This window comes from Notothenia rossii (assembly GCF_949606895.1).
Source record: "Notothenia rossii genome assembly, chromosome: 6".
Classification (NCBI taxonomy): Eukaryota; Metazoa; Chordata; class Actinopteri; order Perciformes; family Nototheniidae; genus Notothenia; species Notothenia rossii.
Window position 1 is genome coordinate 88,056,509 of NC_136909.1, and position 13,298 is coordinate 88,069,806.

At 45.6% G+C, this 13,298-nt stretch overlaps 1 protein-coding gene across 1 annotated transcript in view; it reads left to right on the top strand.

Moving 5' to 3' along the window:
* LOC307044215 (uncharacterized protein) overlaps positions 1-13,298 on the top strand; it is a 33,961-nt gene that overhangs the window by 3,391 nt on the left and 17,272 nt on the right. The window contains exons 5-11 of the mRNA XM_079689297.1: positions 4,382-4,486; positions 4,925-5,003; positions 5,157-5,385; positions 5,526-7,332; positions 7,600-7,773; positions 8,205-8,378; positions 8,725-8,898. Of these exons, the coding sequence (XP_079545423.1) occupies positions 4,382-4,486; positions 4,925-5,003; positions 5,157-5,385; positions 5,526-7,332; positions 7,600-7,773; positions 8,205-8,378; positions 8,725-8,898 (2,742 nt within the window). The remainder of the gene's footprint in view (positions 1-4,381; positions 4,487-4,924; positions 5,004-5,156; positions 5,386-5,525; positions 7,333-7,599; positions 7,774-8,204; positions 8,379-8,724; positions 8,899-13,298) is intronic.

Here is a 13,298-nt window from a genome sequence, read left to right on the forward strand (position 1 = left end):
AAACCGTATTGATTGGAATGTCGTCTGGCAGGTGCTGGTCGGGTCCTCGGCTCCGCCTGAAAAGATAGGGGAGTTAGCGAGAGCGCCGAGAGTATTTATGCTGGTGTAACGATGACAGCGGTTGAGAAGAATCAGGGTGCAAATAATATGTTGAGGGTTTGAAAATCATGACGTTAAGTTGCATTAATTGTTAATTGTGTAAAGTTGACATATCACTTCCCCATGTCTGTGGCTGCTTATTGTGTGCACCGGGTGCCCTGTGTTGTCTCCTTCCCCCTCACCTGTGTCTTGTTAGTCTGTGTGTGTATTTAGGTGCTGTTTTCTTGTTGGGCTGGGAGTAGTGTGTGAGATTCATTTCATTTCATTTCAAACCTTTATTTAGACAGATTGGTCCCTTGAGATCATCGATCTCATTTACAAGGGAGACCTGCATCATTTAGTTCCACATGAAACATAAAAACAACATACAAACAAACAACAGAGGATATCATATTTACATATCAACATTTACAAATACCCAGAGTGTCAGAAAGCATTTCATTTAGACGTGCCTTAAATACATTCAGAGAAATAAAAATGCTCAATTTCAATTTAGCCTGTAGACTGAAATTGAAATTGAGCATTTTTAGATCTTTGTGGCTGCAGGATGTGTTCAAGGAGAACAGCAGGATTGAGGCTTTGAACTATTTGCACATGATTTTAATAAATGCCCACGTCGGGTTATATTTTTGGACGTTCTGCCTCTGCCTCCTTGCTTGGTCGGGCCGCTCAACGGTCAGCTTCACAACGTGTCAGACTGGTTCAATAAAAGAGACCATCTTTAAAATCGCAGAGAGTATACATTAGTAGTTAACTATAATACTTAACAGAATGACGTCTACTTGCGTGTGAGATTAACACACACATAACGTCAACACTTGTAATGTTTTTATTATCCCGAATGGCAGAAGTCTGTTTCATTCTGCTGGTATATTGTAGCTGACTGAACCGAGATAAGAAAGTAATCATTGATATTTATCATTGCTAATATTCAAGTAGAGAACAATATAGGCAGACAGACAGATATATATACACAGAGGGCTCTTCACAAAGACAGAGCTGGGGAGGGCAGCAGCTGAACACAATCAGACTATCACACAAGCAGGAAATCACAAAGACAGGAAGTAAAACTGAAGTTACCTACTGTAACTCCAGCTTCTATGAGTAAATGACGCAGCCCTCTAAGGCTATCGCTATTGGGTAATCCCCCTGCGCCCCCACGCAGCACTGAAACACTTGTAGTCCACGCCCACCCGCAACGTGAGCCCCACCCTCGGGCTCCCTTCCGGTATAAATAGGAAGGAGGCCCGACAATCTGCTCCCATACAACATAACTTTTCTTCAGCTATTCGTGGAGCCAGTGGGGCCCAGCGCTTAGAGGGCTGCGCCATTTACTCATAGAAGCTGGAGTTACAGTAGATAACCTCAGTTCTGTTTCGTATATGGCTTCGCCCTCTAAGGCTATCGCTATTGGGTTAAGGGTGAAGCATGATGTAGTCTGCGCCCCACTGGGTCCGCCCGGCACTAGAAGCACAGACACACCTGCTCAATAACACCCCATGCCTGATGTGCCATGTGTAATGGCTCATCACCGTACCTGGAACATAGCAAAACATGCCTATCTTCCCTGACGGGATGAAGGCTGGGAACAATACATACCGGCCGCCGTGAGAAACACTTTGCCCAGTGACAAAAAGAGGGGGAACAGCAGCTCTCTGTGCGCAGACAGGCAGGAGAGCGCGCAGCTGGGTTCCTGATATCACTCACTCTCACAGGACACTCCGTACAGGGTGTGTCAGAGAGGAATGGGAGACATCCCTCAAATACAATGTAATAAATGAACAGGGGGAAGACCAAGATGCAGCCGTTTAAATGTCTTCCACTGACATTCCTCCGTGCAAAGCCGTGGAGGAGGACATTCCTCTGTTGGAGTGCGCTTTGATGTTCTCCGGGGGCTCCACCCCAGAGGAGACATATGCCTGTGACACAGCTTCACACAGCCAGTGTGACAGCCGCTGTGCAGACAGAGGCTGCCCGATCGAGCGCTCTCTATAATGCACAAACAGGCGCTGAGAACGGCGCAAGGCAGCCGTGCGCTCCACTAGCAGGACAGAGGAGATGAGACGTGGCTTCTTTCTCCGACCTGTGAGGAGGGGGAAAGAAGCCATTCAGGGTGATCACTCTCCACTCTAACAAGCTTGTGATGACCTTTGGCATGAAGCCGGGTTAGGGCGTAAAACAGCTGAGCTGCATCTCCTTGGATCCGGAGGCCTGACGGAGCCCCAGAGAGAGCAGACACATCACTCACCCTTTAGCTGATAGAGCCTAAAGTAATACTACTATGGCTGATAACAGTTTAAGGGGAACCTGGTCTAAAGGTTCAAATGGGGCTTTGCTTAGTGTGCGTGACACAGGTCTGAGTCTCCGTACTCCTCCATAACACGGCTGCTGCACTCTGGGAGCCCCTCGGTTCAATTCTCCTGGAATATACATTGCTCTGATGAAAGCAACGTGTGAGTGCGCCCAGAACAGCAGCCGTGGCCTGTTGTCTGAGCGAATCAACACATCGATTGAACAACGGGGCGACTCCCCCGTTCTTTTCCGAGATTTAGAAAAATAGCGGAGTAAAAAACGGGCAAGACTCTGTTCCTGGGAGGACAGGAGTGTTTCTTGTATCCCATGGAACTGCTTGGGGGGAGAGGCTTCTCTGTGAAGTGCCCTAATGGTAGTCATGGTGACGAGCCACGCCATCGCCGCCGCTGACCGTGAGGCAAAAGGGCTGCGAGGGAGTTTCCACACGCTGCCTTTCACTCCGTCTCTCATCATGAGGCGCGTACACGCCCAGGGGATGAGAGGTGTGTGCATGCTGTCCACACGAGGCCTTATAACGGTGCATGTATTATGACCGTGTGTAGGAGGCATATCTGGGACAGAGGAATACCGCCAGCTCTGCAGTTTATAAACCAATAGGTTAAAACAGCAGGCTTCTGCAGCGAATGAACCACCTCTGGAGTCCCCCTGTTGGAAGAGACCCAGGGGGATCATCACGTGACCAGCTGAAACCAACGCAGAGCAGCTGCGTCACGGAGAGGGCTGTGTGGGTTGTGACACGCCGGAGGAGAGCTGTCAGTTCCTCCCCTCGCTGCCGCGAGAGTCGCGCTCTCATGATGGCTGAGTTTAACTCCACTCCCAGATAAACGATTGTCTGAGAGGGAAGAGGACAGCTCTTCTTCCAATTTATTATGAAACCCAGGCTTTGACAGATGCGATACGAGATGTACCGTCTGTAAAGCGACTTCCTCTCTGGAGCGAGCCAGCAAATAGCAGGTCGTCCAGAGAAACCACTCTCTCATCCCTCCTCTGTGTCGTGGCTCCAGCCTTCTCTACACAAAAATGCGAGGAGCCAGGAAATATCCGAACGGCAGACGATTGTCTGGTCTGATTGCGAGCTCTGCAGGTTATTAACTGATAGGTTAAAACCAGCAGGCTTCTGCAGCGAGCCCTGCTGTCTACTAATCAACAGATTAGTGGCAGCCGGCTTAATTATCGGAGGCTCTGGCGGAGCAGACCAGGAGCGGGGGAGCCTCACTCCCCTTTGACTCGCCGCTGGGAGACCCTATCTCTGGGGTGGCGGGGGAGCGGAGACGTGGGACGGAGCACCTGCAGCCGCCGAAGGGCGAGTCTGACGCCAAGGCGGCTGCTGTGGGCGTTGGTGCCGCTCAGCAGGCTGGAGCCAGCTGACATGCTCGCCTGGGAGACAGCGACGGACGCGCACAGAGACTGCTTTTATCTCTGCTGGTCATAACTCATTATGAACCCAGAGCCACATGAGGGACAATCTCTCACACCATTGTTACTCATGTTTACTCTGCAGTTGAAGTGTCTCTTGTGCTTCAGTAACGGTGTGCTGAAGAAAAGAGGGGAGCAGATTGTCGGGCCTCCTTCCTATTTATACCGGAAGGGAGCCCGAGGGTGGGGCCCACCTTACGGGTGGGCGTGGACTACAAGTGTTTCAGTGCTGCGCGGGTGCGCAGGGGATTACCCAATAGCGATAGCCTTAGAGGGCGAAGCCATATACGAAATAGAACTAGACCCCAGGAGAAAAGGCATTTCAAAATAAAATAAGGAAAACAAAACAAAGATCATGCTCATCATAATGACGTCTCCAAGCGATTCTCTTAGCACTGAAGCTCTCTCCTAAATCCTGATGAATTCTCCTTCACACCTTTCCTTGAGCCCAAGACATTTGTCACAGAGGTTAAGGCAAAGTGTTCAGGAAGAGTTAGGACCGGACCTTTTTTGACAATTCTAGATTATTTCCTGTTTTCACCTCATGTTTCAGGGGGAAGCTGGAAGAACCTGAACCCAGCTGTGTGTCCATGAAGAGTGACTGGTCTATGGATCTTCCTCTTAACTTCAAAGAAGGACAACACTCTGATGGTCAAAGGTGAAATTGATAGTTATTTGATGATAACCTTTACTTCTAAACCTGGTGCCCCGTGCCCAGGCAAACCCGTCCTTTCTCCTGTTGCTCACACGTGCACTCAATCCACATTTCCAGCACCACTGAAGCATATGAAAACTGACCTGCATTGATTTTATGTTATTTTACTCAGTGGCTGTGGATAACGATATACATGTGCATAGTAAGACATGTCTATCTACTTACGCATTTTATTTGTGATTCATTTTTATTTTAACAGATCAGCTTTTTTCAGTGGTTGACAAGTTTGGTATAATTCTACAGCAGAAAACCAAACTCTTTGGGATTAGCAGGAGAAGTAAACATGTACTGCTACAGGAAGTCGCTTCAAGGACCTTTACCGTGTGTGTGTCTCTGTATGGACGGAGACAATGTGAGTTATCTCTTCATGATTCCTCACAGAGAGGACCAGCAGAGCTCAGAGGTTCCCAGAGGTCAGTCTGCCCAGCAGCATCAGACACAGCTGTACTCCACATTTATGGTCTGTACATGAACTACAGCTACTTCACATCTGTTCTGCTCACAGTCAACTCCATGATGCACTTTGTAGATCAGTGGATGGTCAGTCTGTCCAACATGGATCTGATGTTTGGTGCCTTTAGTTTGATTGTGTTGTTCATGTATTCTGTTCCAGCTGCTGGAGGACAACATCATCACTTTTGTGAAGAACGAGCTGAAGAAGATCCAGAAGGCTCTGAGTTCAGATTACCCAGAATGCTTAGAGAGCCAGAGGGAGGATGAGGAGGTGCTGGACGGTGAGGATGAAGAGCAGAGGAGGAGCAGCAGAGAGGCATTTCTGAACATCACACTGCACTTCCTGAGGAGCATGGAGCAGGAGGAGCTGGCTGACCGTCTGCAGAGCAGTAAGAGGGTTTCTATAGAGATTTAACAAGCTGGATAAATGTTGACTAAAGTCTCAAGAGATGGAACAAAGTATATTCAGATCCTCATTCTTTAAAGATGTATTTGACTCATTGATCTGATTTGTTGTGTGTTCATTCAGGAAGTCGTTCTGGAGTGTGTCAGCGTGAACTCAAGTCTAACCTGAAGGAGAGGTTCCAGTGTGTGTTTGAGGGCATTGCTAAAGCAGGAAACCCAACCCTTCTGAACCAGATCTACACAGAGCTCTACATCACAGAGGGGGGGTCTGCAGAGGTCAATGCTGAACATGAGGTCAGACAGATTGAAACAGCATCCAGGAAACCAGACAGACCAGAAACAACCATCAGACAAGAAGACCTCTTTAAAGCCCCACCTAGAAGAGATGCACCAATCAGAGCAGTGCTGACAAAGGGCGTGGCTGGCATTGGGAAAACAGTCTTAACACAGAAGTTCACTCTGGACTGGGCTGAAGGCAAAGCCAACCAGGACATCCAGTTCATATTTCCATTCACCTTCAGAGAGCTGAATGTGGTGAGAGAGAACAAGTACAGCTTGGTGGAACTTGTTCATCACTTCTTCTCTGAAACCAGAGACGCAGGAATCTGCAGGTTTGATCAGTTCCCGGTTGTGTTCATCTTTGACGGTCTGGATGAGTGTCGGCTTCCTCTGGACTTCCTGAACACTGAGATCCTGACTGATGTCACAGAGTCCACCTCAGTGGATGTGCTGCTGACAAACCTCATCAGGGGGAAGCTGCTTCCCTCTGCTCGCCTCTGGATAACCACACGACCTGCAGCAGCCAATCAGATCCCTCCTGAGTGTGTGGACATGGTGACAGAGGTCCGAGGGTTCACTGACCCACAGAAGGAGGAGTACTTCAGGAAGAGATTCAGAGATCAGGAGCAGGCCGGCACCATCATCTCCCACATCAAGACCTCACGAAGCCTCCACATCATGTGCCACATCCCAGTCTTCTGCTGGATCTCTGCTTCAGTTCTGGAGCAGGTGTTGAAAACCAGAGAGGGAGGAGAGCTGCCCAAGACCCTGACTGAGATGTACATCCACTTCCTGGTGGTTCAGTCCAAAGTGAAGAACATCAAGTATGATGGAGGAGCTGAGACAGATCCACACTGGAGTCCAGAGAGCAGGAAGATGATGGAGTCTCTGGGGAAACTGGCTTTTGAGCAGCTGCAGAAAGGCAACCTGATCTTCTATGAGTCCGACCTGACAGAGTGTGGCATCGATATCAGAGCAGCCTCAGTGTACTCAGGAGTGTTCACACAGGTCTTTAGAGAGGAGAGAGGACTGTACCAGAGGGACCAGGTGTTCTGCTTCGTCCATCTGAGCGTTCAGGAGTTTCTGGCTGCTCTTCATGTCCATCGGAAATGTATAAATTCTCGTGTTAACCTGCTGTCAGAAGAACCAACAACCTCCAGGCGTCCTAAAGTCTTTAGAGCCAAACCTGAACCAACACATCTCTACCAGAGTGCTGTGGACCAGGCCTTACAGAGTCCAAACGGACACCTGGACTTGTTCCTCCGGTTCCTCCTGGGTCTTTCACTGGAGACCAATCAGAAACTCCTACGAGGTCTACTGACAGAAACAGGAAGTAGCTCAAAGACCAACAAGAAAACAGTCCAGTACATCAAGAAGAAGATGGATGAGGGTCTGTCTCCAGAGAGAAGCATCAACCTGTTCCACTGTCTGAATGAACTGAATGATCGTTCTCTAGTGGAGCAGATCCAACAGTCCCTGAGTTCAGGAAGTCTCTCCTCAGATAATCTGTCTCCTGCTCAGTGGTCAGCTCTGGTCTTCATCTTACTGTCATCAGGAGAAGATCTGGACGTGTTTGACCTGAAGAAATACTCTGCTTCAGAGGAGGCTCTTCTGAGGCTGCTGCCAGTGGTCAAAGCCTCCAGGAAGAATCTGTGAGTACAGAGACATTCAAATATCATGAAGTAGTGGTGGTCTAATGGATAGTGAGGTGGGATGAAGATCGAAACGTTGTGAGTTCCGCCAGGAACACCACCACTCGTGTGCCCTTGAGTAAGGCACTTAGTCCTTAGTTTCTCCAGGGAGAATGTCCCTGTAATTGGTAATTGTAAGTCGCTTTGGATAAAAGCGTCAGCTAAATGAAATGTAAAGTAAATATTATGCTCATCTTTTTAAAATATTGTTTGTACTTTCTTTATCAGACTGAGTGGCTGTAAGCTGTCAGAGAGAAGCTGTGCAGCTCTGTCCTCAGTCCTCAGCTCCCAGTCCTCTAGTCTGAGAGAGCTGGACCTGAGTAACAACGACCTGCAGGATTCAGGAGTGAAGCTGCTGTCTGCTGGACTGGAGAGTCCTCACTGTACTCTGGAGACTCTCAGGTCAGGATCCATCAATATGTTGAGCTCCCTTTTGAATATGTATTGATATATTGGGCTGCTGTTGCCCAGAAGGGAAATAGGCGATAACCAAGGGGAGGGTAATTGATTCGATCCACTCTCCATGAGGTTAACATGTCAAAGTGTCCTTGGGAAAGATACTTGACCTCAAATTACTTTCTAGACATTGTATTGAAGTGTTTGTTAGTTGCTTCAGTAAAATCCTAAGCTGAAATAACATGTATGATTACTGGATGAGTTTTCTAAGTTCACTGTACTCAAGTTATTTTTCAACCCAGTTGTGATCGTCAATTTTCAGACCCTATGTAACATAATATACTTTACAGTTTTTCTGTTTTGCCCAGGAAAACATGTTATATAAAAACAAAGTCCACTTTAACATTTGCTTCCATTTATTTTTGTTGTCTCCTCAGATTGAGTGGCTCTAAGCTGTCAGAGAGAAGCTGTGCAGCTCTGTCCTCAGTCCTCAGCTCCCAGTCCTCTAGTCTGAGAGAGCTGGACCTGAGTAACAACGACCTGCAGGATTCAGGAGTGAAGCTGCTGTCTGCTGGACTGGAGAGTCCACACTGTACTCTGGAGACTCTCAGGTCAGGGTTCATCAACATGTTAAACTTAAAGCCAGTTAAATTGCGATGTACATTAATGATGGATACACTCATAACCTTTTGTTGCATCTGCTTCAATAACATTTGTTATTGTTTTTTGACTCACTCTTGTTTGAACTTGTGTGTGTGTGTGTCTGTGTGTGTGTGTGTGTGTGTGTGTGTGTGTGTGTGTGTGTGTGTGTGTGTGTGTGTGTGTGTGTCTGTGTGTCTGTGTGTCTCTGTGTGTGTGTGTGTGTGTGTGTGTGTGTGTGTGTGTGTGTGTGTGTGTGTGTGTGTGTGTGTGTGTGTGTGTGTGTGTGTGTGTGTGTGTGTGTGTGTGTGTGTTCAGGCTGTCATGCTGTATGGTCTCAGAGGAAGGCTGTGTTTCTCTGGCTTCAGCTCTGAGATCCAACCCCTCCCATCTGAGAGAGCTGGACCTGAGCTACAATCATCCAGGAGACTCAGCAGAGAAGCTGCTGTCTGCTGGACTGGAGGATCCTCTCTGGAGACTGGACACTCTCAGGTATTATAAACATATACAGTGAAGGAAATAAGTATTTGATCCCCTGCAGATTTTTTAAGTTTGCCCACACAATACATTAACAGTCTATCATTTGAATGGTAGGTTTATATAAACATTGAGAATAAGAATATCAAAAAGAAAATCCAGAAATTGACATTATATAAAAGATAAAAATGTATTTCCATTTAACTGAGTGAAATAAGTATTTGATCCCTTTGCAACAAACAAGGATTCTGGCTCCCACAGACAAATAATTCATCTTCCTTTAAAAAAGTACTCCTAATCAACTTGTTACCTGTATAAAAGACACCTGTCCACAGAATCAATCAATCAGATTCCAATCTCTCCACCATGGGCGAGACTGTAGAGCTGTCTAAGGACCTCAGGGTGAGACTGTAGACCTGCACCAGGCTGGGATCGGCTCCAAGACCACCGGAAAGCAGCTTGGTGAGAAGGAGACAACTCTTGGTGCCATTATTCAGAAGAATAATGTGTGTGTTTCTAAATGGAAGAAACACAAAATGAGCATCAATGGCCCTCGGTCTGGGCTCCACACAGGATCTGGCCCCGTGGGGTATTGATGATCATGAGAAAGGTGAGGGATCAGCCAAGAACTACACAGGAGGAACTTGTTAATGATCTCAAGGCAGCTGGGACCACAGTCACCAAGAAACCTATTGGTAACACACTACACCATAGTTGATCAAATCCTGCAGTGCCTGAAGGCCCCCTGCTCAAGAAGAACACGAGAGGCCGTCTGAAGTTTGACAACGAACATCTGAATGGTTCAGAGAAGGCTTGGGAGAAGCGGATGAGCTCAGATGAGACTAAAATGTTGATCTTTGGCTTCAACTCGACACGCCGTGTTTGGAGGAAGAGAGATGCTGACTATAACCCCAGAACACCATCCGTCAGGCATGGAGGTGGAGACATTCTGCTTTGGGCTGTTTCTCTGCTGAGGGGACAGGAGGACTTCCCTGCATCGAGGAGAGGATGGACGGGGACATGTCCCGTGAGATCTTGGTCGATAGCCTCCTTCCCTCAGCCAGGACACTGACCATGGGTCATGGAGGGGTCTTCCAGCAGGACAAGAACCCTGAACATACGGCCAAGGCAACACAGGAGAGGCTAAAGAAGAAGCACCTTCAGGTGATGGAGGGTCCTAGCCAGTCTCTGGACCTTAATCCCATAGAAAATGTGTGGAGGGAGCTGAAGCTTCCAGATGCCAAGCATCAGCCTCAACACCTGAAGGATTTGGATCTTCAGAGAGGAGTGGACCAACATCCTTCCTGAGATGTGCACAGACCTGGAGACCAACTACAAGAAGCGTCTGACCTCTGTGTGACCTCTGTGTGTCCAACAAGGGTTTCTCCACCAAGTCCTAACACATGTTCTGCAAGGGGATCAAATACTTATTTCACTCAGTTAAATGCAAATACATTTGTATCTTTTATATAATGTACATTTCTGGATTTCCTTATTGATATTCTTTCTCTCACTGTTTATATAAACCTACCATTCAAATGACAGACTGGTCCTTTCTTTGTTGGTGAACTTACAAAGTCTGCAGGGATCAAATACGTATTTCCTCCACTGTGTGTATGCCAAGACAAAAACATTGAAGGGAACTAAAGACACGGGATAAGACTCAGGCAGCAGCTCTGTGTTTACAGAGAAGACACGACAACAAGAAATACATCTTTATCATTTTAGATTCTGATCTCCATTTTAATGCTCATTTTAATTTGCTGACCAAAAACTGCTTTTATCATTTTGGCAATAGAGTCAAAATCCATCCAACAACCTAAACACAGCAGAGATCATCCCACTCCTGATGGACACCATCTGCACTGGCTCCTGTATCTGAATTGATTCTGAAGTGCTTCTCCTATTTTTAAAGCACTGAATGGCCCCTCCCTCTTTTAAACACAATGATGAACTATCAGATGTCCTGTGAATTCATCATAATAATAATAATAATAAATGGTATGGTCAAAGCACCTTTCATTGCTCAAAGCAAACCCAAAGTGCGTTGCATGAAAGATGCTTTTAAATAAAGTTCATTGATTTTCCTCTTCAGATTCCAGGTAAGAGAAACACTCATTGACTGCTGCTAGCAGATGCTGAGGGAACACTAACTGAACACTGATCAACTCTTACATCTTATTCTCTGATAAATAATAATTGAAGTTAATGAGCTTTATTTATCGACTGATCTAAAATGATATCGTGAACATGTAGCTTCATCTGTGGAGAATAACAAAGCTCTGAGTTTGAGAGTGATGTCCATGTCTCCATGCTGCTCTGACCCCCCCCCACCCCCCACCCCCCCTTCTTTCAGGATGGAGCCTGCTGGAGTCCGATGGTTGAGACCCGGTCTGAGGAAGTGTGAGTGTGGTTTAATTTGATTCATGAAAACAAAGCAGCCACCATCTTCAAATGTAACCTTCATCATCAAAGTGTCAATAAATGAACAGCTGATAGATGAATAACTGCTGCTGTTCCTCTCCTCAGATTCCTGTGAACTCTCACTCGACACAAACACAGCACAGAGGAACCTCAAACTGTCTGAGGACAACAGGAAGGTGACATGTGTGAGAGAGGAGCAGCCATATCCTGATCATCCAGAGAGGTTTGATATCTGGAGACAGCTGATGTGTAGAGAAGCTCTGACTGGTCTCTGCTACTGGGAGGTCGAGTGGAGAGGAAGGGTTTATATATCAGTGACTTACAGAGGAATCAGGAGGAGAGGAAAGAGAGAGGACTGTGTGTTTGGAAGGAATGATCAGTCCTGGAGTCTGATCTGCTCTGGTGGTGGTTACTCTGTCTGTCACAATAACACAGAAACACACACCTCCCCCTCCTCCTCCTCCTCCTCCTCCTCCTCCTCCTCCTCCTCCTCCTCCTCTGGTAGAGTAGCAGTGTATCTGGATCATCCTGCTGGCTCTCTCTCCTTCTACAGAGTCTCCTCTGACACACTGATCCACCTCCACACCTTCAGAACCACATTCACTGAACCTCTCTATGCTGGGTTTAGGTTCAGCTCTGATTCCTCAGTGTCTCTGGTTCCTCTGTAGGAGGAAGAGTCTCCTCCTGTTCCAGAGACTTCCTCCCTGCTGCCCAGAGAGTTCAGTCTGTTCAGGATCACAGCTGATGTTAGACCAACGTTGTTTAAAACATATATTTCCATCTATTTGTTTTTAACCGTGGTGTACTTGTTATGTGTTTTTACTTATTGTTCTTCTTTATTATTAATAATGTCTTCCTGCTTTGTTATATTTGAATATACAGTCTACTCTTTTCACTTTATCTGCACTATACATCTTTTGATGTAATAATGTAGATTTCCACTTTTCGGGACAAATAAAGGAATTCTGATTCTGAAAATATGCTTTTGCTTCAGATTCAATATCTTCACTGTGATCCAGGAAAGTGCAACACACATCACTTCACACACAAATACAGATAGAAATAAAACACATGGAAATACAGAAAAATAAATAAGATTTTATTTTTTACATCATTTTCTTTTTAGTTAAAGTATTTATTTATTTATTACTGTATTATTTTTATTTCTGTATCTATTTCCACAGTTATTTATATTAGTGTTCCAGTATTTATTCAAACATGTATTTATTTATTCTTACCTATGTCATGTTCTGTCCTCCATAGGTTGCAAGGAGGCTAGATGGAATAAAACCAATTTGAGCCAAGACTAAATACACTTGAGTGATGAACCCTGGCCCCCCACATCAAGAACCAATACTCAGACCTCTGGGCGACCTTCAGGGTCATAAATGTGCAAAACAATGTCTCTGCCCGACCCTGCTCAGCTTCTGAGATATACGAGATCGGGCATGACTTTATATATATCTCATTATCGAAAATACTTCATTACATTCCATGTATACAAACCAAATACGTATTTTTATAGCATTATGTTGCGAATAAGCACCACTAAAACAGAATGGAACAAAACAAATGCATTGATAAAAGACTATAAGAAATAGAAAAAGTTAAATTGTGAAAGGTATGGTTTCAGAGAAATTCCGTGAACAAGAATAAAAGACAAACGCAAAGATCCTACGAGAAATTATGACAAAACAAATACAAACATAATTTAAACTATGATACAGAAATAATAAGAACACAGACTTAGTACAACTGATTAATTGTGTTCAGGAATAAACAAATACAACACAAAAAAACAGATTGTATTAACAGAATAAGTGACACAATAGACTTTGTAGATCAGAAATAAAAGTACACAAGAAAAACTTAGCAGTACTTTTACTCCTAATACCTAATACAACGAAACATTAGAAATGATTTGTTTATCTAAAGGGGTAAATGGATGTCTACCAATCTGAAGAACAATGTTCAATTCCTATGTAAAGTGT